The sequence below is a fragment of the Leptonychotes weddellii genome, chromosome 8, assembly GCF_054177405.1.
Source record: "Leptonychotes weddellii isolate Sample4059 chromosome 8, ASM5417740v2, whole genome shotgun sequence".
Taxonomy (NCBI): Eukaryota; Metazoa; Chordata; class Mammalia; order Carnivora; family Phocidae; genus Leptonychotes; species Leptonychotes weddellii.
Window position 1 is genome coordinate 88,995,187 of NC_138376.1, and position 27,503 is coordinate 89,022,689.

General features: G+C 34.5%; 1 protein-coding gene, 1 non-coding gene and 1 pseudogene across 3 annotated transcripts; 1 reads left to right on the forward strand and 2 right to left on the reverse strand.

Annotated features, from left to right (window-relative positions):
- The first annotated feature begins 165 nt into the window (after positions 1 to 165).
- Positions 166 to 27,490, forward strand: ZUP1 (zinc finger containing ubiquitin peptidase 1). Of its 2 annotated transcripts, XM_081828853.1 has the most exons (10): positions 166 to 426; positions 1,725 to 2,297; positions 9,988 to 10,098; positions 12,026 to 12,147; positions 13,831 to 13,999; positions 16,921 to 17,109; positions 17,767 to 17,932; positions 22,115 to 22,266; positions 23,335 to 23,555; positions 27,252 to 27,490. In XM_081828853.1, exons 2-10 carry the CDS (start codon positions 1,739 to 1,741, stop codon positions 27,297 to 27,299), a joined length of 1,737 nt encoding a protein of 578 aa, XP_081684979.1. In that variant the 5' UTR covers positions 166 to 426; positions 1,725 to 1,738; the 3' UTR covers positions 27,300 to 27,490. The 2 variants fall into 2 exon arrangements, with proteins under 2 accessions (XP_081684979.1, XP_081684980.1); XM_081828854.1 differs by lacking the exons at positions 166 to 426; positions 1,725 to 2,297 and adding an exon at positions 8,141 to 9,897.
- On the reverse strand, positions 8,713 to 9,644 carry LOC145722888 (eukaryotic peptide chain release factor subunit 1 pseudogene; annotated as a pseudogene).
- LOC115941240 (U4 spliceosomal RNA) lies at positions 13,583 to 13,720 on the reverse strand. The gene has a single exon (XR_004076006.2). It is a non-coding gene; the product is annotated as a U4 spliceosomal RNA (small nuclear RNA).
- Positions 27,491 to 27,503: the final 13 nt, after the last annotated feature.

Here is a 27,503-nt window from a genome sequence, read left to right on the forward strand (position 1 = left end):
GTGTAATGTCCTAGTACCCGTCATAGGAATTCATTCTGAAAATTCTCAGAGCCTTGTGTCCTCCTAGTAAATTTAGAGTCATCACCCTGAACCGAGGATGCAAAAAAGACTACGACTCCCAGAAAACACTACAACCCAGACCGGCGTGGAGCAGTGCATGCTGGGAGTCTTTTCCTTCCGGCTGACAGAGGAAAAGCTTTTTTGAATGTGTTAATGGAAGTGAAAGTATTTTGGAGGCGCTGGGTCTTGTCTTGGTTAACTGTGAATCTCTGGGTGTAGGGAGGGCCTGTCCCAGTCTTCCAGGCCGGGAAAGGTAATCGGCGCTGAACGTGCACTTCTCTGCGGGAGAGCCAGACGGCGTCCGCGGCGGGCCTGAAGGGGAAGCCAACCGTAAGGCAGTGTGACCGCGGCCGGATCTTTGGGCCGGTAGGAACTAACGGTCCCTTCCCTTATTCCCCCGGCCTCAACTTTGACTCAGTCAGTGTCTGGGCCGGTTTCGGGTCCTGGACATTGGCGCGGACTTTTGGGCAGACTGGACCTTGTGGCATTCGGCCTTTACGGCTTCTCTCACCTCCTGCCCAGCCTGTTACCTGTCATAGCCTCCTTACATCTCTCACCCACTTGATCTTATCAGAGTGTTTGGGAGTTCAAGCGTATCCCTCTGTCTAGCTGTGTCCCAGCCTCGGGAAAAGAAGAAACTGACGTTCTTTCCACTGGTGGTTTGGGAGAATTTCCTTCTAAAATCGGAAACTATTTTCACTTGTCTGAAGGGGAATAAGAAACATAAGGACAATGTAGCTTCTTACAAAGCTAAATTTATTCAAATAGTGGGAATAGTTTCCTTATTTTTCTTTTCGTTTTTAAATAGTCCTTAGCTGAACGACATAGGAAGGTTGTGGCTGTGATTGCTTTTTTAAAAATTCTAAACAAAATCACCTTTTGTCCGTACCCAGTACTTTATTAGTCCATAAAACCCTAAAGTGACTGCTGATTTAGTACAATTCATTTTATAGACCAAACCTCAAAGACATGAGCTGTCTTACCTAAAATTCTGAAACGTGAGATTGCAATCCAGTTCTCTTGGTTCTGGAATCTGTGTTCTTTGCTACCATGGTCACTCTTTTTATTTGGGTTGAGAGGACAGCGTTTGGCGTTTGACTGAATTGGCATTTTGGATGACCATTTTCTGGCCTTGGTGACCTATCTGAGCCAGGGTTTCCTCCATATAGGATGATAATAATGCTACTTAAATTACTTTGATATATCTAAAGCTCTTTAACTGTTAACTCCTGTTAGTAAGATGTATTTATTTACCCTCCCCATTGTTAACAACTTTAAGTTTCTGTATTTAGATAGACCAGTTGATAAGATTTCTTTTCGTTTTCTCTTAACTGACTTACCATACTTGGGCAATTTTATAAACATTATTTTCTTCTCTCCCTCAGACCAGACATGCTTTTTGAAATATATTAAAAATTATTTATTTTAATTTGAACTATTATTGCTTTTATTTTATTGAAACCCTAAACTTAAAATACAGTAGAGAAATTTTGGTTGAGATTTATAATGAAGTTTGTGCATTTGAGGAAACGTTAAGTACATCAAAAATATCTTCAAATATTCCAGCTTTAAATATTTGTTAAAAATTTGTTTCAAATCATTTTATAGAATGCATTTTTTTCTTCAGTCTTTCAAACTTAAAATAATATTATATTCTTTTCTAGCTACCTGATGTACTATGCTTTCTTGTGATATTTGTGGTGAAACAGTAACCTCAGAACCAGACATGAAGGCTCACCTCCTAATTGTTCACATGGAAAATGAAGTTATATGTCCATTTTGCAAGTTGTCAGGCGTGAATTATGATGAAATGTGTTTTCATATTGAAACTGCTCATTTTGAGCAAAATGAACTAGAAAGAAGCTTTGAGAGGATCAATACAATACCGATTAGAACTTCAGATAACAGGAAAGACACCTTACAGTGTAGAATGGAAGTTAATTCTAGTGTCCATTCAGCTTGTGCATCTAATCATCCAAAAATTTCAGCTCAAAGCCTGCCTAATGATGGTACTTTAAAACATAAAGCCTTTTATTCGGAGAACTTAACTGAATCTAGAAAATTCCTTAAAAGTAAGGAAAAAGAGTGTGACCCATCTAAAATAAAAAGATCAATTTATGAAACAACGTATAGTCCTCCCGAATGTCCGTTCTGCGGAAGAATAGAAGATTGTAGTCAAGATATGGAAAATCATGTGAAAACAAAGCATGCTGATCTTTTAGACACTCCATCAGAAGGTAAGATACTCATTTTATGTAATAAGTAACAGTAGTGTCAGTTTAATATGTGGTGTCCTAAAAGTTGGTTTGTAAATCAGATTACTGCAAATGTGTTTTTTTTAAATTCAGCTTATAACGTTGTTCATTTGCTATTATTACGATATAAAAATAGAGTTGTGGAAAAGAATTTTTTATTCAGATAATAAATGTTTCAACCACACTGAGAGTAGTTTTAGAACCTTTCTGAGGAGGAATATATTAAGAGTCCATTTTTCAGAGGGCATTCTCTTAACACCAGCCCAGTGGCATCTGAACTGTCTTGGACTCTGATTTTCTGTGGTTCTGAGTTTCACTCCCTTATGATCAGAGAACACACTCTATGATTTTAGTTCTTTTAAATGTGTTGAAACTTGTTTTATCTACCAAGGTATTGTATATGATCTATCTTGGTACATATTCCATGGACACTTGGGAAAGAGAAATATATTCTGCTGTTGTTGTCAATGGTTAGAGTGTTCTAAATTTGTCATTTAGATCATTTTGTTTGTATTCAGATCTTCTGTATCCTTTCTGATTTCCTGTCTAGCCTTTTTTGAAAGGAGGTTGTTGAAGTCCACGATTATAATTGTGTATTTGTCTATTTTCCCTTTCAGCTTTCTCAGGCTTTATCTGTTTGGAGGCTCTGTTGTTGGTGAATACAGTACATTTAGAATCATCTCTTTTTCTTTACTGTTGAATTTTAAGAGTAATTTGTTTATTTTGGATATGAGTCCTTTATCAGATACGTGTTTTGCAGATATTTCTCAGTCTGGAGCTTGTCTTTTCATTCTCTTAACAGTGTTTTTCACAGAGCAGAAGTTTTAACTTTTAATGAAGTGCAACTTACTTGATTTCTTCATTTATGGATTGTGCTTTTGATGTTGTATCTAAAAACTCATCACCAAACCCAAGGTCACCTTTCCTATGTTATCTTCTAGAAGTTTTATAGTTATGAATTTTACATTTAAGTCTGTGATTCATTTGAGTTATTTTTTTAAAAGGTGTAAGGAGAGTCTAGATTCACTTTTTTAAAATTAATAAATATTTTTTACAGCAGTTTCAGGCTCACAGCAAAATTAAGGAAAAAGTACAGAGAATTCCATGTACTCACTGTCCTCATATACTCACAACCTCCTCCACTATCAATATCTGTATCAAGTGATACATTTGTTATGATCAATGAACTTACACTGACCCATCATTATCACCCAAAATCCTTAGTTTCCATTAAGGTTCATTCTTGGTATTGTATATTCTATAGGTTTTGACAAATGTGTAATAACAACTACCCACCATTTTAGTTATCATGCAGAAGAGTTTCACTTCCCTAAAAATCCTCTGTGCTCCATCTAGTCACCCCTCCCCAACCCCAACCCCTGGTAATCACAGATCTTTCTACTATCTCTGTATTTTTGCCTTTTTCAGAATGTCATTGGAATCATACAGTATATAGCCTTTTCAGATTGATGTCTTTTACTTAGTAATATGCAATTTAAGTTTTTCTCCATGTCTTTTCACGGCGTGATAGCTCTTTTTTTTAGGGCTGAATAAGACTACATTGTCTGGATGTACTACAGTATATTTATCCATTCACCTACTGAAAAACATCTTGGTTGTTTCCAAGTTTTGGCAATTAGGAATAAAGTTGCTTTAAATATCCACATGCAGGTTTTTATATGGACAGAAATTTTCTATTCACTTGGGTAAATACCAAGGAATGTGATTAATGGATTGTATAATAATAGTGTATTTAGTTTTAATAAGAAACTGCCAAACTCTTTCACAGTGGCAGTGAATGAGATTTCCTGTTGCTCCACATCCTCACCAGCATTTGGTATTGTCAGTGTTCCAGATTGTGGCCATTCTAATATTTGTGTTGTGGTATCTCATCTTAATTTAATTTGAAGTGTTCTCTCATAAGCATAAATGAACATCTTTTTGTATGCCTCATTACCATCTGTATATCTTCTTTGGTAAAGTGTCTGTGAGGGTCTTCAGCCCACATTTTAATCTGGTTTTGGTTTTCTTATTGTTGATTTTTAAGAGTTCTTTGTATATTTTGGATAATGGATCTTTAGTACATGTATCTTTTGCAAATATTTTTTCCCATTCTGTGACTTGTCTTCTTATTCTCTTTGACAATGTCTTTTGCAGAGCAGAAGTTTTTTATATTAATGAAGTCTACCTTATCATTTATTTTGTAACTTCATCATGCCTTTGGTGTTTTCATCGCCATATCCTAAGTCATCTAAGTTTTCTCCTATGTTATGTCCTAGGAGTTTTGTGGTTTCACATTTTAAGTTTAGGTCTGTGATCCATTTTCAAGTTACTTTTTGTGAAGGACATAAGGTCTGAGTCTAGATTCATTTTCTTTGCATTTTGATGTCCACATGTTCCAGCACCATTTGTTGATAAGATTTTCTTTCCTCCATAGTTCTGTCTTTGCTTTGTCAAAGATTAGTCGACTGGGCTATTAGTCTATTTCTGGGCTCTCTGTTCTGTTCCATTGATCTATTTGTTCTTTTTTCAGTACCACAGTGTCTTGATACTGTAACTTTCTACTGTTTTGAAGTCTGGTAGAGCCAGTCCTTTGACTTTGCTCTTCTTCAGTATTGTATTGGTTATTCTGGATCTTTTGCCTCTTCATATAAATTTTAGAATCAGCTACTTAATAGCCACAAAATAACTTGCTGGGATTTTTTATTGTGATTGTCTGGAATCTATAGATCAAGTTGGGAAGTATAGACATTGTGGCAATATGGAGTCCTCCTATCATGAACAAGAAATATCTCAACATAGTTTTTCTTTGATTTCTTTCATCAGAATTTTGTATTTTTTCTCATGTATGTCTTTATATTTTGTTAAGTTTTTACCTCAGTATTTTTTTTTGTATTAATTTGCCCAGTTGTGTCTTTCAAGGAATTGGTCCATTTCATCTAGTTTACAAACTTGTGGCATAGTTCATAATATAACTTTATTATCTTTGGAACGTACATGGGATATGTGATGTCCCCTTTTTTATTTCTGGTGTTAACAATCTGTGTTCTCTTTTTTCTTCTTCGATAGCTTGGCTAGAGGCCTTTGGTTTCATTGTTTTTCTCTATTGGTTTTCTGTTTTCAATTTCATTGATTTCTGCTCTATTTTTTTTTTTTTAATTTCTTCTGCTTATCTTGGATTTACCTTGTTCTTCTTTTTCTAGTTTCCTGTAGTGGAAACCTAGGTGATTGCGTAGAATGTTATAAATTTCCTTCTAAGCAGTGATTTTGCTGCATTGCACAAACTTTAAGTTGTATTTTAATTTTCATTTATTTCAAAATATTTTAAAATTTACCTTGAGATTTCTTTGGTACATTATTTAAATGTGTGTCTAATCTCCAAGTATTTGGGGATTTTTCAGCTCTTTCTCTTAATTTTTGTTTATTTCCCTTGTAGTTTGAGAGCAGACTGTTTGATTATAATTCTTTAATTCTTTAAATTTCTTAAGCTTTAAGGGCCTAAATTATGTTTGATGGCCTAGAATGTGGTCTGTCTTGGTGAATATTTTATATGAGCTTAAGTAGAATGTGTATTCTGCTGTTGGATGAACTTGTGTATAAGCATCAATTATATTCAGTTGATTGATGGTACTGTTGAGTTCAGCTATATCCTTACTTTCTGCCTGCTGGATTTGTCCACTTCTAAAAGAGTAATGTTAAAAATTCTCTAACTGTATAATAGCAGATGCGCCTGTTTCTTCTTGCAGTTCTGTTAATTTTTGCCTCATGTATTTTGACACTCTCTTAGGCCCATACACATTAAGGATTTTTATGTCTTTTTGGAGTATTGAACCCTTTGTCATTATGTAATGCCCCACTTTATCCTGGATAACATTCCTTGTTCTGAAATCTGCCCTCTCTGAAATTAATATTAGCTGACTCCGGATCTTTGTTTGGTTTTGGTTTTGGTTAGTGTTAGCATGATGTATCTTTCTCTATCCCTTCACTTTTAATCTATATTTGTATTTTTTTAAGATGTATTTATTTATTTTTGAGGGGGTGTGTGAATAGGAAGAGGGAGAGAATCTTCAGGTAGACTCCCCACTGAGCACAGAGCTCACGTAGGGCTCCATCTCACAACCCATGAGATCAAACCAAGTAGGATGCTTAACCAACTGAGGCACCCAGGCGCCCTTCTATATGTGTATTTATATTTAAAATGAATTTCTTGTAGACAACACACAGGTAGGTCTTATATTTTGCTCCACCTTGATAATCTGTCTTTTAATGTGTATGTTTAGACCAGTGATGTTTAAAGTGATTATTCCTATAGTTAGATTAATATACCATATTTGTTATTGTTTTCTATTTGTTGCCCTTGTTCTTTGCTTCTTTTTTTGTCTTCGACTTTTTTCCTGATTTTGTGGTTTAATTGAGCATTTCGTATGATTTTATTTTCTCTCCATGGGGAAAAACAGTTCATGCATGTAGTCTTTTGACCCTATTTGGCCACATAAGAATGATCCTTAGGCCTAGAACACTTCCTTCTCAAGAGATAGAGTTCTCACAGCCTGTGTATGGAAATATCTTTCCCTGTTTCAGGCAACAATATATACTCCTTTGTTTTGCTTAAGCATGTGTGTCCTATGGCACCTGAACAGCCTTAATGCTAAATCTATCCTCTGCTGGAAGGGGATGACATCTTTCATTCTGTGGTGCAAGAGAGGTGTGTACAGACCAATTGTCCTGTGTGGGCTGCTGGAAGTGACCCACTGGCCATGGCAGACTAATGTCTAATACTGAAGAAGATCTTGCTCTTTCTGTTTACTGTGAGTCAAGTGTTCTGTCTAGTACTTGACAGCATTGTTTTCCGTGGCGATTCTGATATCAAGATGCATTTGGACTTCTACTCCTGATAATAGGCAAGAGATGTCACTTGCTCAGTACTCTCCTTTCTTAGCATATCAATTACACTTGTTTTTACTTTTTTAGTCCTTGGCCTAGAGTTTGCAGTATACATTAACAACTAATCCAAGTCTGCTTTTGAATAACGTTGTATCACTATATGAGTACAAAGACCTTATAATAATAAGATATTCCTAATTCCTCCCCATCCCTTGTGTCATTGCTATCATTCATTTCAAGTAAATGTAAGCACACATGTATATACGTATATATATACACACACACACATAATTTAATACGTTGTTGCTATTTTTATTTTGAATAAACTTACCTTTTGTATCAATTAATGAGAAAAATAAAAGTTTTTATTTTATCATCTCCTGTTTCTTCCCTGATGCTCTTCCTTTAAGGATATCCATGTTTCTGACCAATATAATTTTCCTTCTCTCTGAAGAACTTCTTTTAACATTCCTTGCACAATTTCCCTCAATTTTTGTCTGAGAAATTCTTTATTTTTCCTTCACTTTTGAGGGATAATTTTGAATGGTACAGAATTTTAGGTTGGTGGGGTTTTTTTTTCTTCTGGAAAATTTAAATATTTTACTCCTCTCTCTTATTACCTGAATGACTTCTGAGAGGTTGTATGTAATTCTTATCTTTGTTCCTCTATAGGCAAGGTGTTTTTTCCCTCTGGCTTCTTTCAAGATTTTTTATCTTTGATTTTTCTGAAGTCTGAATATGATGTGCCTAGATGTAATTTTTCGTATTTACTGTGCTTGGTGTTTTCTGAGCTTCCAAGATCTATAGTTTGATGTCTGACATTAACTTGGGGGATACTCTCAGACCTTATTGCTTTAAATAATACTTTTGTTCCTTTCTTTCTTCTCCTGGTATTCCCATTTTGTGTATGTTCTACCTTTTGCAGTTCTCCCACAGTTTTTGGAGATTGTGGGTTTGTTTTTTTATGTTTATGGGGGGAGGTTTTGGGGGGAGGGTCTTTTTCTCTTTACGTTTAATTTTGGGGAATATCTTTTCTCATCTCACACTCAGAGATTCTTTCCTCAGCCATGTCCAGCCTGCTAATAAGCCCACGTGTTTGATCTCTAGCATTTCTTTCTTTTTTTAGGATGTCACTTCTATTAACTTTTGAAGATTTATAGCACTTAAATTATGTTTGCTTGAATGTATGAAGGTTAAAAAATTTTTTTTCATAAAATACAAGAGCACCCAATTTGGTCATCAAGTAAATAAAAACTGGGTTTCCTTTTAAAATTAGTCCAAGGTAGCATTTAGGAACTTAGTCGTAGGCTGCAGTGTTGACACAATGACAAAGCCAAGTATAGGGTTGGGTCTGGTTTTGTTTGGTTGTTTTCAGTAGCCAGTGCTCCTGGATTAAGTTCTGAAAATGGTCCAGTTGTAAGGCAGAGATCTATTTGGATTCCACCAGAGGTATGTTCCTTGATTGGCTGCTGCAGGATGAGGCACATTTTCTGGGACCCATGTCAACTACCTGCTAGTCATCAAGGTAAAAAAATTCATCGTCTCCTCCTTGGTATTCCATTCCATGGAAATCAGCTCAGTATTGCAAGATACTTCAGTTCCACCAAATCCTTTCACAAACTAGGATCTTTCTTATGACCTATCTGTGACAATTTCCAGTGTAGCTCCAAATTTTTAATAGTTGTGAGCAAACCATTCCAGGAGGGACATATTCTCAATCAGTTCATGTTCCTGTCCTGTCAGTGAAATGAGATTTATCCTTCTCTTATTCTTCAGTTAGAGAATTTTCTCCTCTTCTGTGCCTTGGCAATGAAGAACATTTCTCATAATATCCAGATTTTCATAAACTGTTAGAATCTCTACAGCTCCCACTTGCAAAGCCTTTAGTGTATCTTCATCTCCAAAACAGTACTTATCTGTCTTCTGGCTGCTTTCACCAAAATGTTGAATTAATATCTCTGTTTGAATGAATTTTACCTCAGTAGATAACTCAATGGCCTGGTTTCCATATTCACCACCATAGGATATATCAACTAATTTTAAATCTTTTGACTGCAGCGGCTCTCCAAACATATCAGATTGACTTAGTTCAGTTTTAAGGTCAGCTGATCCACCTAAAATGAGACCGGTCACATTCATTTTGTGGAAATAAACAGCTGTCTAGCAGTCTCAGCTACTTTCTAAATATAGTTATTCCACTTCCAGATCAGGCCTTACATGTATGGATTGCTCGGCTCAGTGCTCAGGGTCCCTCTTCTGTGCCCAGTATCAGTCAGGTCTTGGTTTTTGCAGAGGTACTCCTTCTGGCCTGGGCAAGCTACACCTATCTACTTGCCGTGCTGCTTGATGGATGCAGCTCTTTGATCTCCTGCTCCAGTTAGGCAGTATGATCCCAGTTCTAAGCTTTATGCTGAAGGCTTTATGTTGAATTTTGTACCTCAGCATTTAGTTTGGAAGGAGGGTGCTGATAACTTAGCCCCTAAAATTCATGCATAGACTGGCCCCTACTTACCGTTTTGATTTTCCTTTATACTTTTCTTTTCTTGCTTTGACCACAGATCCGAATATTTATTATTAATTTTTTCTTTTATTATAGTGGTAAGAGAGATGTGTGCTTATGCTCAATCTTCCATTTTGACCCCAGAAGTATAAAATAGCTTTAAATCCAACTACAAAGAGCTTTTACTTATTTAATAAGGTTAGTGGGCAGTGGACAATCTTTGACTTAGGGTGAAAAAAATCTAAAAGTTTTAAAAATAAAATCAACTGAATTATATCTCTAAAACAGACCATGATCAACCACTGTATGACTGCCCTATGTGTGGGCTCATCTGTACAAATTACCATATTCTCCAGGAACATGTTGACTTACATTTGGAAGAAAGCAACTTTGGACAAGGTATGTTGATATGTTAAAAATAAGAATCTCATGATTTAATTTCTGCTTCCTAGGATATATCTAATTTTTAGAGTAGTGATACAGAGGGAAAAAAGCATACTGGTTAAAAATAAATTTGTCCCTTTAAAGAATTCTTTTTTTTTTTTTTATTTTTTTCCCTTTAAAGAATTCTAATGTAACTTCAACTTCTTTTTGGAAGTTGTTTCACAGAAAAGTTGTATAGGATGAACTGTTTTGAGCAGTAACTAAATTAGTGATTTTGCCCTCAGAGTTTTGCCCCAGAACACTAGTATTTAGAAGACAATGAAATATGTACGCTTTAAGAAATCTGTTTGCTGAGGTTGAGGCCATTCGTTCAACAGCTAGAAATAACTGAATTTAGCATCAGGTCAGCAAAAGTTGTTGTTGAACTAGGAAACTGCCATATGGCACTTATAGTTTTTTAAAAAATTATGAACTGTATGATTTAAATGTTTTTCAAGTTCATTTCCAGTTTGCCCAGTTTCTTATATTACCACTTACTAGTTTTGTAAGTGACTCTATACAATTTCCTCTCTGTTCCTTTCTTTTTGAATAGTGGCATTGATCATTGTGGTGCCTTAGAAGTAGGATTCTGTGAGTTTCAGAGTCCCATTGAAACAATATAAAGTAGACCCTAAGAGAAACCAATTGTGTTCTACTGGATTTCATTTTCTTAAGGTACATTGATATCTCCTGTTAATTCAGGGGTCTTCAGTACCCAGTATTAATGATCCTAATACCAGTAAGTGATCTTCATGAGTAATATTTCTTGCTCACTCAGCCTAATCCCAAAATGAGAATCACTGGAGCAAAGATGTAACAGTCCTCTTCTCCAGTGATTCTCCACTGACTGCTGTGGAAAAATAACCCTCTGAAGCTGAAAGTCTGATAATTCTTTTGTTTATAATAGGCTTTGTATGGGTACATAAATTATTCTATAAGCCTATGATAGATAATGAAAGATATGTCCTGAGTAAATCACTGTAGATAGTGTCAGAATTATGCTAAAAATCAGTTGTAAATTGTTTATCTCTGGCAGTGGAAGTGGGGACCAAACAGGAAGATGTAGTAGAGACTGAGAGATTTGAAAGGAAAGAAAGAATATTCAAATACATAATTCAAATATCAAATTGGAAGTCAGGAAGACCAGATCCTGGCCAGAAGCCACTGACTAATATATCTGTGGGATACTGGGTAGAGAGGAAACAGGGCAACATGTTGCAAAGTTGTACCATTTTTTTGAGACCAGACTGTAATTAAGCTATACTTGGCAGGGGCGCCTGGGTGGCTCAGTTGGTTAAGCAACTGCCTTCAGCTCAGGTCATGATCCTGGAGTCCCGGGATCGAGTCCCACATCGGGCTCCCTGCTCAGCGGGGAGTCTGCTTCTCCCTCTGATCCTCCCCCTCTCATGCTCTCTGTCTCCCATTCTCTCTCTCAGATAAATAAATAAAATCTTTAAAAAAAAAAAAAGCTATACTTGGCAGACATATTTTTATGCTCTTCATTATTTCCTTTTCTCCCCCCAGTTTATTTTAAAAGCCAGTCTTCCTTATTTGTGTTAATAAGGAACACCAATGAAGAGTATTACTTGATTTCTCTAAGTTCTGGTTTCCTTAGGAAATAATATCTAACTTCCTAAGGTTGTTATGAGGATCAAATGAGATAATTAATGAAAAATGCTTGTCACAGCCTACCTATTCAGTGAATATTAGTGATTTAAGTGGAGGTTCTACCCTGTAGAAGCCATTCAAGTTCTGCTAGAAACAGTGTTTCCGTGACATCATAGTCATGAGTAAATATCAAAATAATAGCATTTATTCCATTTAAAAGATATGAGTTAACATATAATAGGTGAGATTTGAATTCAGTAGTTATTTTATTCTAAGCATTAAAAATATCTCATAGGCATAGATAGAGTCCAGTGTTCTAGAGATCTAGAATTGGCTCACCAGCTTCAACAAGAAGAAGACAGAAAGAGGAGATCTGAAGAAGCACGACAAGAAATGGGAGAATTTCAGAAGCTGCAGGTACAAAAATTAATAACAATTGTAATATTTTGCTTTGGTAGAGTTCTTATTTTTCAAACATGCTGTCAAGACTGCAGCCTATTATTTTTGTCATTGTTGGTATACAAAATACTCTTTTTACATACACATTTTATAATTCATAACAGCTACCACTTATAAGTACTCATTCTGGTCATGTATTGGGATAAGCACTTCATATATAATATCTTAAGATCATCACAACTCCCTAAATGACAAATGAGGAAGTAAAGACAGAGTGCTTATGTAGCTAGTAGTTTGTTCAGGTTCAGGCTGTATTAAATGGTAAAGCCTGGATTCAAACCTATGTTAAATTGACAGGGCAGATTAGGTAGTAAGTACTCAGAATTTAAGTGTTTGTATAGATAGATACTTAAAAGAGAAACTTAGAATTAATATCTCCTGTCTGAGTGTTAAATTTTTTTAGCGATTGCAATTCAGGCATTTAAAAAGAGCCATTTTTAATAGAAAACCCAATTTTGGTGGTATTTGAGACTTTATCTTGGGTTGGTGGTATCTGCTGAAGTAAACTGGCAGCATCTAGTATATTTTAATGCATTTAAATTTTTAATAGATTTTTCTACTTTTTTCAGTCATAATTTTCTGTGAACTACTACCTGTGCTAATAATGCTCAGAGTTTCTAAAAACTTTTTCTATGTGCTAATAGGGTAACGTTTGAATAAAAAGGGCTTATGATTGAATAGGTTTGAAAGTATTCAGTTAAACAGGTTTGTATACTGCAAGATTTCTCAAAACCTTTAATATACTAATGTGCATTGTACATACCATAATTTCTCAGACCTACTTCTGAGTTTTTCTTCTCAGATGTTACATATGACTATGTAATTCTCATTTTAGAATATCTAATTTAGGCTATTTTTCTCCTTGGTGATTCATTTATTTGCAAAACGTTTTCCCACCAAGATTCAGAGGAGGAAAAAAAGTTGGCTTTTCCTCAGTTTTCTTTGTCTTATATAATTTTGAACATTATCAATACAAAAAGTTTCCAGTATTTAAGGGAGTTTGTTAAGTAACTTTGCAAGTTGTTTAGATCTCAAAAACTTTTTCCATAGAGGCTGTGTTATACATTGGAGATTCTCTATCCAGTGAGCAAAAAAACGTAGCTAATTTACTATGTAGAATTACTGCCTGAATGAATTATGGATTAAGTGGGCCTTCATAGGCTAGCCTGGAACCAAATAATAAGTACTGACAAGTTTTCTTAAATAAATCAGTGGTATGTTCAGAACTCATCTGCCTTTTTCCATACCTTTAGTAGGAAGACAGGATTCTCTACCTTCCCTAATACAAAGAAAGCAAATCTCTTACCCTGGTGGTTGTTAACAGAGAAAGGCTGTTACTAACTTAGGGATTTGTGTGTGTGTGTGTGTGTTATTTATCTTTAAGAAAAATCTTAAGAAAAATCTTTAAATAAAAATATCTAATAAAAAATCCTAATCTTGTATGAAAGTCTATAAACCAGAATGTTTCAATTAGCAATAATTGCGCCTCGGATAAACCTCATTGGCTACGATACTGCCACTGCACAAAGCTATAAACCAGAATGTTTCAAAGTACATTTCCAAGTAAATAAAATTGTAGTAAGTTTCCATCCTCATCGAGGTAAAGGGACATAAAAAGTAAGTCATTTTTATATTTGATAGAGACAATATGGTTTAGATAATTCTGGAGGATACAAACAAGAGCAACTACGAAATATGGAGATAGAAGTCAATAGGGGAAGAATGCATCCATCTGAATTTCATAGAAGAAAAGCTGATATGATGGAATCGCTAGCTATTGGTATTGATGATGGAAAAACAAAAACTTCTGGTGAGTACTTAAACATCAAAATCATTATTTTAGTATTTCATGTAACAGTGAAGTAATAATCAGGATTTTTTAAATTTTGCTTAATTTTAATTATCCATAGTTTGTATACTTTTAGGTGAGACTATTCAAATAATTTTTTTTAATGTTTTTTTAAACCTCTGAACTTTTATTTTTTCATTAAATAATTCACTTAAAAATAATTTACTTTTATATTGTGTTCATTTACTTGACATTTGAAAATGAGCCTTTTAGAAGTTTTTATTGATGGTTACTGTTCTAGATCAATGCTGTGTGATAGAAATATAAGCGAGCCAAATATATATATACATATATATTTTTTTAATTCCAGTAGTCACATTAGAAAAAGTAAGAAAGAAGGATGAAGTAAAATTAATTTTAGTATTTTAAACCCTATGTGTCCATAATATTATTATTTCAACATATAATCAATATTAAAAACAATGAAATATTTTGCAATCTTTGTACATTCTTCAAAATCCAATGTGTATTTTATACTTTACAGAGTATTTTTATCTGGGCAAGTAACATCTCAAGTGCTTAATAGTCACACTTAGATAGTGCCTACTATATTGTTTTAGTATAGATTTAGACACTAAGATCTTTATATATATATATATTGCATCATTTAACTCAAAACAGACATTCACTTGTATACTTTTACATTTTTCTGGATTAGTTAATTGTGATTTAGATAGATTAAATTACTTTCCCAACGTAACCACATAGCTACTTATTGGCCCAGCTACTATTCACAATCATATCTGCCTTGCTCCAAAGAATGCCTTTTCCATGATGTTTTTTAAGGTATCTTTTTAATATACCTATTAGTGTAGTAAAAAAATTTATATGGAAACAGCTTTGTTCTTGCCACAGAGATTCCTAATCTTACTGTTTTGAAGCTGTAAACCTCATATGTATTTTAAATCCCTTGTGCATCCCTTTCTGATTCTAATCCCTCCTCATCCACAAGGAGAACCGATACCCTGAATTTGGTATTTATTAGTCTCGTATATTGTAATGCTTTTACCATATATGTAGGTGTCCATAAATATATGTAATATTTTAATGTATTTAAACTATGTATAAATTGATATACATCTGTTTCTATTTGGTCTGCTCAGATATGTTGATTCTTATAGCTGTACTTCATTTTGACTCTGGTATAGTATTTCCTTGTATGAGTTTTACACAACTTATTTACCTGTTTTCGTGGTTGACAAACATTTAGGTTGTTCATACAAATTATGAATAGGGTTTTTTTGTTGTTTGTTTGGTTGGTTTTGTTGTTGTTGTTTTGTAATCCTTAATGCCCATTATCCATTTACCCCATCCCCCACCCACCTCCCCTCAGTTTGTTCCCTTTTGTCAAGAGGTCTTTTTTAAGAGTTTCTCTGTAATGCATCCAGAACTGGAAATACTAGGTTAAAGGGCATATACATCTCTAACTTTGTTAAGGTTATTGCAGAATTGTTTTCCAAAATGATCATAATCTACATTTGCATCATTGTATTCTCACTCACACTTTGTATGGTGACACTTTTTAATTTTTGCTACTCGTTTTTGAAATTTTAATTTGCATTTTCCTAATTACTCCTGAGTTAGTTTCTTCAGTAAAAAACCCATTCCCTTCCTTTGTCTGTCCTCTTTTGGGTTGTCTTTTTCTTACTGATTTGTGGGAGTTCCTTCAATATTCAGGACACTAATTTGTTGATTATATGAAATACAAATGTCTTCTTCAATATTTATAATTTGCCTTTAAATTTTGTGTATGGTATCTTTAATTAGAGTTTTAAATTTGAATTTAATGAAATTTCTGCCTTTGTCTTTATTTATATCCTAAGTGTCTTGTTTAAGGAAATCCCCCAACTCTGAGGTCATAAACATATTCCTTTATATTTTCTTTAAACATTTATACTTTGCTTTTCCTATTTCTACTTTTAATTCACTTGGGATTTATCTGTACATAAGTGTGTATGAGAGAGAAGGAGAGAGAGAAAGAGAAGGTGTGGATTTAATTTTTTCCCCTTATTTATAACAGTACTTTTAAGTTCTTATTACTGATGTATCTCAAGCAATAAGAAAGGAAAGCAACTCTGTACTTTCCCCACTTATTTGTAATTTCCTATGCCATATATTTTCATATCCATGAGTCTGTTTCTGAAGACCATCTTTATATTTCTTCAAGCGTTTCCATGTAAAAAGGTTTCTGTGGGATAGGACATTCCAGCAGATGTGGAATATGATTCATTAGGTTATACAGGAAGAAAATACTAGAATTTCTATTTGTTTTTAATTTATGTCACCCTTTAATTTCTATTTATGCATATGTTTAAAAATTACTATAGAATGTAGTAGAGTATGTATAATTTAATACTAATACATCTGTAGAAGATTAAAGAATACTGCTCTGTAATGTATTATGTACTTTTTGTAAACTGCTTTGAAATTCAGTGATTGTGTGGCAAAGATTTTTATTTTTATTAGTTGTGCAAATGTTAATTGGAGCAGCTATTAGTTAAAGCTATTATTTCTGTTTAACAATAGATTATAATTTAACAAAAGATATTGGAAAATATCTAAAGAAATTTAGGGGCCAAGGATAAAAAATTTTATTATGAGGAAATTTTTCTTTGGCAATTATATATGATGTGGTTGCTAAGACCATATTACCTAGACAGTGAGGCACCATTGTCTTAGGTAGTATGCTAGTGTTAGGAAAACTTGCATAGTAGTAATAAGACATGAACAAAGGTTATAACAGTAAAAAGATAAAGAAGATGGAATTGACAGGATTTAGATGGGGCACTTGAGGGAGAGACTAATATTAGAAATATATGAGACAGCCATCAAAGATGATAGGTTATCCTTCTAAATCTTCTAAGTCTCTTTTTTTATTTTAGGAATTATTGAAGCACTTTACAGATACTATCAGAATGCGGCCACAGATGTGAGGCGCGTGTGGCTTTCCACAGGGGTGGATCACTTTCATTCGTCTTTTGGTGACAAAGGTTGGGGTTGTGGTTACCGAAATTTCCAGATGCTACTTTCATCATTACTGCAAAATGATGCTTATGACGATTGCTTGAAAGGTATGTGAAATACAGTTCTCTGAACGTGTCCACTGATATGTAGTTGGCCCTTGAAAAACATGAGTTTGCACTGCATATACGTGGGTTTTTTACAGTCTAATATTGTAAATGTATTTTCCTTATGATTTTTTCCTTATGATTTTCTTTGTTCTAGCTTTATTATAAGAATACAGTATATAGGGCACCTGGGTGGCTCAGTTGGTTAAGCGACTGCCTTCGGCTCAGGTCATGATCCTGGAGTCCCGGGATCGAGTCCCGCATCGGGCTCCCTGCTCGGCGGGGAGTCTGCTTCTCCCTCTGCCCCTCCCCCCTCTCATGTGCTCTCTGTCTCTCTCATTCTCTCTCTCTCAAATAAATAAATAAAATCTTTAAAAAAAAAAAAAAAGAATACAGTATATAATATGTATAACATATAAAATATGTGTTAATCAACTGTTCGTTTTATGTTTATTGGTAAGGCTCCCAGTCAACAGTAGGTTATTAGTAGTGAAGTTTTTGGGGAGCAAAAAGTTATATGCAGATTTTCAACTGTGCAGGCTATCAGTGCCCCTAACCTCCCTGTATTGTTCAAGGATCAACTGTACATATAATATGGAATGAATTAATATATAGTACTTTAGTAACTATCATGTAACATGTTTGCTTGTATTATTTTAGGTATGTCAGTTCCTTGCATTCCAAAAATTCAGTCTACGATTGAAGATGCGTGGAAGGAGGGTTTTGATCCTCAGGGTGCCTCTCAACTTAATAACAGGTTACAGGGAACAAAGGCCTGGATCGGAGCATGTGAAGTATATACACTTCTGACCTCCCTAAGGGTAAAGTATGTACCTGAAAACCCAAGTTAAGGTTATTGTCATACCTGGGAGGTTTTCTTTGTTGTTGTTTTTTTCTTTTATCAAAGGACAGTTAAAAAATAAAATTTAAGTGGCACTGAAAGGCTTATAAAAACCAGCAATTCAGTCCCTATCTTATGTTCTTCTCTCTTCTCAAGTCTGATTTCTCAGACGCAGCTGTTACGTCCATTGTTTCTGAATAATATGCTTTCAGGGCTTTTTTTTTTTTTCTTTTCTTTTTTTGGTTAATCAGTTTTAGACATTGTTGCATTTCCCTCACATTTCTTACCTGTGTTCACCCTCAATCCTTTTATTTTGGTTAATAATTAATAATTGTATTAATATTATTCATTTCTGATTTTATTTCCTTTCCTGAAAAGCTTTTAAAAATTTTCCTTGAGTTAAGAATTGTCTTTTCTTTTCCTTTTTACTATTTGACTGCATCATGGTCTCAAACTTTTTCACAACCTCCACTTATGTAATCTGAGGCACTCCTATTCCTGGACACTTCTTCCATGAAGCCCTCCATTGTCTTTGCTCTAGTCTCCTAGATTCCCTTCAAAGCTGTAATCATGTAGCATTTCTTCATTGTTTTCTTGAAGTAGAGCCAGGACTTTTTTCTGGATTCCATGTCTTTATCTTTTTTGGATTGCTCTTCTGCTTAAACACATCTTTCATTAGCTTCCTAAGAAAAGGTGCCTAGTCCTTATTACTTAAAATAGTTTGGGTGGCTGTGTTATTCTAAACTCAAAATCATTTTCAGATCAAATTAAGTTCTTACTCTGTTGACTTCTAGCAATCAGTGTTACTATTGAGAAGGTAAGATGTTATCTGATTTTCATTCCTTTTATGTGTAACCTATTTATTTTGTCTGGAAGTTTTTTGCATCATCTCTTAGTCCTGCTATTATGAAATTTCACCATGAATGTGGGGCTTTGATTCATTGTATTAGGCATTTGTTTTTCCTTTTGAATCTAGAATTGTGAATTGTAAGATCTCAGTATAGTGGTTAAGAGCTTGGACTTTGGAGTCAGACTGCCTACAATTGATTCTAGTTTTCCTGCTTATTGGCTGGCTGTATGACTTAATTTGTCTGCAGCCTAGTCCCACCATTGATAAAAAGAACATGTAAATAGTAACTGCTTCATAGAGTTGCAGTGATATTAAGTGAGATGATCAAGTGCTTAGAACTGTGACTGGCATGTAATAAGAGCTCAGAGTTAACTGATAATTACGATTCCTCCATTTTCTTTATTCTTCTTTCTGGAACTTCTGGTAGTTGGCCACTGAACTCCTTTGACTTTCTAAGTTTATTGGTCATGTTTCATTTTTTATCTTTGCTTTTTGTTTTACTGTGTAGATTTTCTCAGCTTTATCTCCCAACTATTCTATTGAAATTTGTATCTTAGCAATCATGTTTTTAATTTTAAGGGGCAATTTCATAGCATCATAGTCTGTTATGGTTGCAAATTTTTTCCCAACATTTTCTTTCTATTCCTTGAATTTGTGGGGTTTTTCCATGTTAATTTGTTTTCACTCTATTTATTTTAGTCTTTTGCATTTTGAAGGCTTTCTTCGAACTTTTGTAAATCCCTAGTTGTCCATTCCTAAAGTGAGGATGAGGCACTAAAAGATCAGAGGTCCTATAGGATTACATGGAGCTTGCATATGAGCAGACTTCATTTATAGAATTTTAGGGGAAGCTTTCTGTTTGTTTGGGGAACTCTGAAAATTTTATATAGGAAGAGATCTTTTCTAGGGGCCATTCAGAGAATTCTCCACTCTCCTGACTAGAGCTCCTGCATTGATGGAGGGGGTAGTTAAAGCAGTGATTTGCCTTCTTTATGCAAATTTTCAATTCATTTCACATTATACCCCCATTACTACTCTCCCCAATACCTAGTGCCTCTAAGCTTCCAGCCTCTCTGGGATTTTAAGACAATTGTCTGGTTTTTTTCATTCACTTTTATGTTTCCTTTCTGCTTTTCATTTTCCAAAAGTGCAGGGCAGTTTGGTCTGTCTCCATTCTCTTTGTCTTTGGCTGTTTGAATCATTTTCTCCTTCAGTATTATGTTGTTGGGCTTTCAAGAGGGAACAGAGATAGATGCTTATGATCATCTTTAATGGAAAGTTTGCCTTTAAACTTCATAGCTCTGTGTTTTCCTTTATGTTTGTTTCACATCATTTTTACCATATTAATTAATTAGATTCAGAGGTGAAACTATTTCTTAACTTTTAAATAGAAAAACTTTGGGGGTGCCTGGGTGGCTCAGTTGATGAAGCATCCAACTCTGGATTTCAGCTCAGGTCATGATCTCTAAATCCAAAGGACTATTTTAATGTCCTCTAACTTTATTTTTTTCTTCTTGCCAGTCTGTTCACACTTTCAGATTACATATATTATATCATATACTAAGTTTTCAAGTCATGTTTAAGGGAAGGAAAATATCTGTCTAAAATACCTGATATATCCAGCTGTTTTCTTGGTGCCTGAAATAGTTTAATTTTTTAGTAAAACCTCTTTAATACTATGCTCTGAATTTTTTTACTACTTGTTTAAATGTCTTCCTTTCGCTGTCTATGAATTATATTCTGTAGGGTACTATTCAGATTCTAAATCTAAATATGTAGTCAATTTCAAACCCAAAAGTACTGTAGCTACTTTTTTAACAATTTATCCAGAAGTTCATTTCAGCATTTAAAACTCAGTAGTAATCAGTTGAATGTTAGCCTCAACACTAAACTTCCTGAGGCTAAGGATAGCAACCATTATAATTTTGGTGTATTTGGAGACTTTGTTAAGAGAGACAAGGAAGGACAGGATATCTGTCCTATACTTTAAAGTGACAGAAAAGCTTTTAGTTGCTTTTGCTTATAACCGAACTTTTATTATTTTTTTAAAGATTTTATTTATGAGAGAGAGAGAAAGAGCACATGCACAAAAGTGGGGGAGGGGCAGAGGGAGAGAGAGAATATCAAGCAGATTCTTTGCTCGGTGGGGAGCCTGACATGGGGCTGGATCCCACAACCCTGAGATCATGACCTGAGCAGAAATCAAGAGTTAGGCCCTTATCCCACTGAGCCACTCAGGCACCCCTTGCTTCTACCCGACCTATTAAAAATAGTTGCTGAGAAGTGTCAGTAGTGCTTCTGGTTAAAATAATTTCATTAATTCAAGGCTGACTTCCTCTTGAGGAAGGAATACCACTGTGATCTAGTGCCAAATAGTGAATAGATAGATGTATATATGAGAGGAGTACATACAGGGTTTTTCTGAGATCTTTGCAGGTATTCTTTTCTTGTCTGTTACTGGAATTTGTGAGAGCCAAGAGGAAAAATAGTCAGGATATTTTTGATAGATGTGAATGGCTATTGCGGAATTAAAATTAGAAGTCAGCTTCTAATTGATCATCAGGTTTAGAGACTTTAGAATGAAAGTTGTGTCTCAGATTACATGTAGATGACTTTTAAAAAACCAAGTATGGGGGCGCCTGGGTGGCTCAGTCTTTAAGCGACTGCCTTCGGCTCAGGTCCTGATCCGTGGGTACTGGGATCGAGCCCCGCATCGGGGTCTCTGCTCAGCGGGAAGCCTGCTTCTCCCTCTCCCACTCCCCCGCTTGTGTTGCCTCTCTCGCTGTGTCTCTCTCTGTCAAATAAATAAATAAAATCTTAAAAAAAAAAAAAAAAGTATGGTCCTTATTTACTCTTCATAGAGATTTTGTATGTCAGAAAATGTAACTTTTAGGGCGCCTGGGTGGCTCAGTTGGTTAAGCGACTGCCTTCGGCTCAGGTCATGATCCTGGAGTCCTGGGATCAAGTCCCACATCGGGCTCCCAGCTCAGCAGGGAACCTGCTTCTCCCTCTGAACGTCTCCCCGCTGTTTCTCTCTCTCTCTCTCTCAAATAAATAAATAAATAAAATCTTTTAAAGAAAAGAAAATGTAACTTTTATATCAGTCATCAATCTTATTAAATCTTATTTAAATAATTATTTCTTCATAAAATGACATTTTTCCAGATACATAATGAAACTTGTATTTATTTTCTTCTTAGGAAAATATTGATGAGATAAAATTAGTTCTAAATTAAAATTTTTTTGTATTTGATAACTCCATTGGTGAACATGTTTTAAAAACTATTTTCCAAACCATTTTGTCAATTTTTTAATAGATGCCGCATTGTTGATTTTCATAAGGCAACTGGTCCTTTGGGTACACATCCTCGTTTATTTGAATGGATATTGAACTATTATTCTTCAGAGAGAGAAGGGAGTCCAAAAGTAGTGTGTACATCTAAACCTCCAATCTATCTTCAGCATCAAGGTTGGTATAACTCATAGATGATAAGTATAGCTTATACCTTTAGAGGATAACTAATTGACTTTTGCTTGAGGACAGATTAAGATTCAGATAATAGGGAAGAGGGGAGTATTGTGACATTAGTCTGATTTTCAGAGCTACATTGTCATTATGGTACCTTCCTGGGTATTGAAGGGTGCTATCCCTTGTATATTTCAGGGCCACCTGGTTCACTTTCTTGTTCATCCCTTACTTCTTTATTTTTTAGGTCTCCATCTATGTCACTTCAGTGAGGCCTTCCCCTATCACCTTATTTAAAATTCCATCTTGTTATCAACCCCTCACCACTGGCATTTTCTGTCTCTCTTCCCTGCTTTATTTTTTTGCATCTAACATAATAATATGCTTAATTACTTACCTTGTTTATAGGGTATTCCTTCCTTTTAGAGTGAAAACTCCATGAAGACAGGAATGTTTGTTCTGTTTGCTTCTGTATAACTAACTGCCTGGAATAGTGCCTGACACGTGGATACTTGATAAACTTTGTTGAATGGATGATTTGAATCAACAGGAATAGGAGCAGTAAATGTTGGGAATTTCATCATTTAGGAATACAAGCTGTAAAGGTTAAGCCCTCCCCATTGAAATTCTAGTATATATAAATTTACCTTTGTTATCTTTTGGATTCATGAGAAATTTTGTTCTCTGGTAGATAATTTTCAGATGCTTTCATGCATTTGAAATAATGCATTTGAAATAATTTGGATAAGAAGAATCAAGGGATTAAGAAAGAAGAACTAAAATAATATGGCACAATAGACATAAAATTTTTTGCATTGAAGCCTTTAAGAAAAGAAAAATTGAACAAATGAAAACTGAAGGTTAGGAAATAGAACTAAAACTATTTGTGTCTTCAGAGTGAGAGTACCTGTCAGAGGGACTGACTTTATTTCTGTTCTAAACACACATGTGCACACACTGCATACAGAGAATAAATATATAGTGTGTGTGTATTTAATAACATGTCTATATGTATAGCAATAGACAGGAGACACACACATATATATAGTTTTTTTTTTTATTTTTTGATAGGTCATAGTCGAACAGTTGTTGGAATTGAAGAGAGAAAAAACCGAACATTATGTTTACTAATATTTGATCCTGGATGTCCTTCTCGAGAAATGCAGAAACTGTTAAAGCAAGACATGGAGGCTAGCAATCTCAAGCAACTTCGGAAATTTGTGGGAAATTTAAAACATAAGCAATACCAGATAGTGGCAGTAGAGGGTGTTCTTTCTTCAGAGGAGAAAGTTGTAAGTATCTACATATTTGGTTATGTGAAGCTTGAACCAGTTGAACTTACAAGTTTAAAGTTTTTAGTTAGAATCAATGTTAATCCCTTTGTATCTCATTCTGCATTATTTTGGTTTTAATTTCTGGAGTGGACATCTTTGAATTTCAAATGCTACCTAATGACTTTCAAATACTTTACTCAGAGCTTCATAAAAATATTTACTCTTATAAAATTGTTAATAACATATATGGTAAAGAAAACCTCACTTAATCCCTGGAGACCTAACGCATATTGGTTTTAATAATTATGGTTTATTAAGTGTGATTCTTGTAATTATTGAGACTCCATCTTATGCATTTGGGGTTACTGGATATACACAGTTCTAGAATTTAAGTTCAGTACAGTTGCCTCTTTATCCCTTACAGTTAAGTGGTGACTTGTATGTTCATAAGAATTTCTAGGGATTGAAAAGCCTCCACTTGGTATAAACTGAAGCTATGTAATGTCATATCAAGTCTAGAAAATGCACAGTTCCCAGAATCTTAAAAGAAAAAAAATGTCCCTATTAGACTACTCCACATGATTTGTTTCTCTCTGAGGAGAAAAGAGAGGACTAGAGAGGAGCATTTATGAAGAGTAACAGCATTACAGGGGAAAGCACTAAAATTACTTGAAATGAGAGAACTAGAGTTCATCTTTTCAGCCTCACAACTTGGAATATAAAGTCAAAGATTGTTTCAGAGGTTCTTCAATTTAATTATATCTCAAAGGTTTCTTTGCCATGACATAAATGCCAAAATTGCATTCATTTTTTCACCCTATCATTAATTTGGCTGCATAAAGTTAGAGATTAATTTTATTTATTTATTTATTTATTTATTTATTTATTTATTTATTTATTCTTGACTTTTAAAAAGACATATTTTTATTTTATTTTTCAAAAGATTTTATTTGAGAGAGCACGCATGCACACACAAGCAGGGTGTGGGAGAGGGAGAAGTAAGCTCCCCGTTGGGCAGGGAGCCCCAGAACCCTGGGATCATGACCCAAGAGGAAGGCAGATGCTTAACTGACTAAGCCACACAGGTGCCCCTATATTTTTATTTTATTTTATTTTTAAAGATTTTATTTATTTATTTGCCAGAGAGAGAGCATACCAGGGGGAGTAGCAGGCAGAGGGAGAAGCAGGCTCCCCGCTGAGCAAGGAGCTCAATATGGGACTTAATCCCAGGACACTGGGATCATGCATGACCTGAGCCGAAGGCAGATGTTTAACCAACTAAGCCATCCAAGCGTCCCTATATTTTTATTGTACTTCCAGTGTTGTTAACATACAATATTATATTGGTTTCAGGTGTACAATACAGCGATTCAGCAATTCTATACATTACTCAGTTAAGTGTGCTCTTAATCCCCTTTACCTAGTTCACCCATCCCCGCACCCACCTCCCCTCTTGTAGCCATCTGTTCTCTATAGTTAAGAGTCTGTTTTTTGTTTGTTAGAGGTTAGTGTTAATAGTTATAAATACCAAGATGCTTGTTCATCAACAGAGCATAGGTGAGGTTAAATATTATCATGGAGCCTAGCTGAACATTTTAGTTGTTAACTTTCTGGTTTTAGAAACTGAGACATTGGTGTTAGAATACTAAAAATGTGCATTTGCTACTGTTCTTCTTCTTCTTTTTTTTTTTTTTTTTGAGTCATGGAGAGTAGCTGTGTCTTTAACCAAAAAAATCAGAACTTGGCTGACTGTGTACAATGCCGCCAGATAGAGAAGAAATAATAATATGATTATAATTGTAATATTGATAAAGTAATACTTTATAATGCTTGCTTTGTGCTAGGCACCATCCTAAGCATTTTACACAAATATTAACTAATGTAATCTACACAACTGCCCCATGGAGTAGTCACTATTATTCCCATTTTACAGAGGAGGATGCCTAAGCTCAAAAAAGTTGTATCCTATTTCTAAAGTCACACAGCTGCTAAGTAACAAGAGGCAGGATTCCAATTCAGTCTATTTACATCCAGAGCCCTTCTCTATATTGCTTCTTCTGGGAGGATACAAAGTCTCATCATTTCATGTTTGCTAATTAAGCTTGTATGTGAACAATTCACTTTTATTGAAAAGATAGGACAATATATTTTGAAAAATGAAAAGAAATCATCAGTTAACATTGTTTTCGCATATTGCTTTCAGGCTTAGGTTTTTGTTTTTTCCTTTTTTTAAAAAAAATCACTGTGTCTTATAGTTATTCTGCCATTTTTAACAGTGCTTGTATACATTATAGGAATTCAGCAAATACTGATGTACTGATTGATCCGCATATCACCAGATAGAAACCTATGTCTTTTACTAAGGGCACATTAATGACTTTACTTTTTATTTCAGGGTGATTGTTTTTTTATAGCTCATTTTAAAATGTCTTTTTCCTCCTAAGTGATAGCTATAATTTTAATTGTAGGAATTTCAGAACAAATTTGGTATTTTAAAGTATCCCAAAATGTAGATACTTGTAACTGCATTTTATGTTTTGTTCTTCATATTTGGAGTTAATTTTAATATTTTAATCATGCAGCTCTTATTCAAGGAGAGGAATCGGGTTTCAAAAAATTGTTTTTATCCTGACAACTGTCCTATAATTACCATAATACATTTCTGCCATAAATACATTTTGAGTATCTAATAATTCCAAACTGTTGTATATGTTTGAACACTTGTTTAGGTGAAAGGATTTATGTTGGAAAATATCTCCTAATGCAATTCAGTTAAGTAACGCATACAAACCTATTTAATAGCCATTTTCCTCAATTCTTTTCATACGTTGACATGTTGTAGTTAAATTCTGTCACTGCATTCTTTGTTTTCCATTATGTAATCTTGATTTAACTTTGTTTTAAATTAGCTTGGTATAATATACCTTGATTTGTAACTCAAGTTGTGAAAATAGAACAAATGTTTAAAAGGTCTTTTAGGGGCACCTGGGTGCCTCAGACGGTTAATCATCTGCCTTCAGTTCAGATCATGATCTCAGGATCCTAGGATCCAGCCCCCTTAGGCTCCCTGCTCAGAGGGGAATCTGCTTCTCCCTCTCCCTGTTCCCCCTGCTTGTGCTCTCTCTCTCTCTCAAATAAATGAATAAAAATCTTAAAAAAAAAAAAGTCTTTTAAAGTGACATTTTTAAGACCATAATGAAGGAGATAATTTTCTTAAAGGTTCTCTGCTCACTGCTCTATCTCTCCTTCTCTGTATTTATACATGTCTGTCTATGACTGTGATCCATCATTTTTACTTTTGACTCATTATTCCTTAAAACAATGAATTTTCTTTTTACTTTGTGTTGTGTTTATCTGGTATTTTGTTTAATTTTTTTTCTTTTTTTTTTTTTGGTTTGGCTTTAAAAATGTTTATTCCTGGGATGCCTGGGTGGCTCAGTCAGTTAAGCACCTGACTCCATCTCAGCTCAGGTCTTGATCTCAGAGTCTGTAGTTCAAGCCCCACGTCAGGCTCCACTCTGGGTCTGGAGCCTACTTAAAAAAAAAAAAAGTTTATTTCTAATTTCCTAAGTTTGAAGTTGTAATTTTTCTTAAGGAATTTTCATTACCTCGAAAAAATTTCTAGATTTTATTTTTTATATTTGATAATTAATATATATTCTAATAATGGACTTATTGCTTAAAATTAACAGTTCTTTAAAATTCCTTTTCAAGGCCAGGAGACAAGCTTCTCAAGTTTTCACAGCCGAGAAGATTCCTTGAAGAATTAAGCCTTTCAGTGATCATGGAATTTTACTTTATTTTCCAAATTCAGATATTAAGGTCCCTAATACAGCTTACGAATCTGAATTCCTTACCCAACTTACAATTTAATTTCTAAAACATCTAAATCACACCTCGTGTACCTCATTCTTTAGTAACTATTTCAATAAACAATTTTGTTTGCATTATGAGTTCTGTATTTCC

Excerpts from the sequence above, each read along its gene's own strand:
- ZUP1 (XM_081828853.1), top strand. The coding sequence starts at position 1,739 with ATGCTTTCTTGTGATATTTGTGGTGAAACAGTAACCTCAGAACCAGAC. Across the intron at positions 10,099-12,025 it reads AGAAAGCAACTTTGGACAAG|GCATAGATAGAGTCCAGTGT; the intron begins GTATGTTGATAT and ends AATATCTCATAG. Across the intron at positions 17,933-22,114 it reads CTGACCTCCCTAAGGGTAAA|ATGCCGCATTGTTGATTTTC; the intron begins GTATGTACCTGA and ends ATTTTTTAATAG.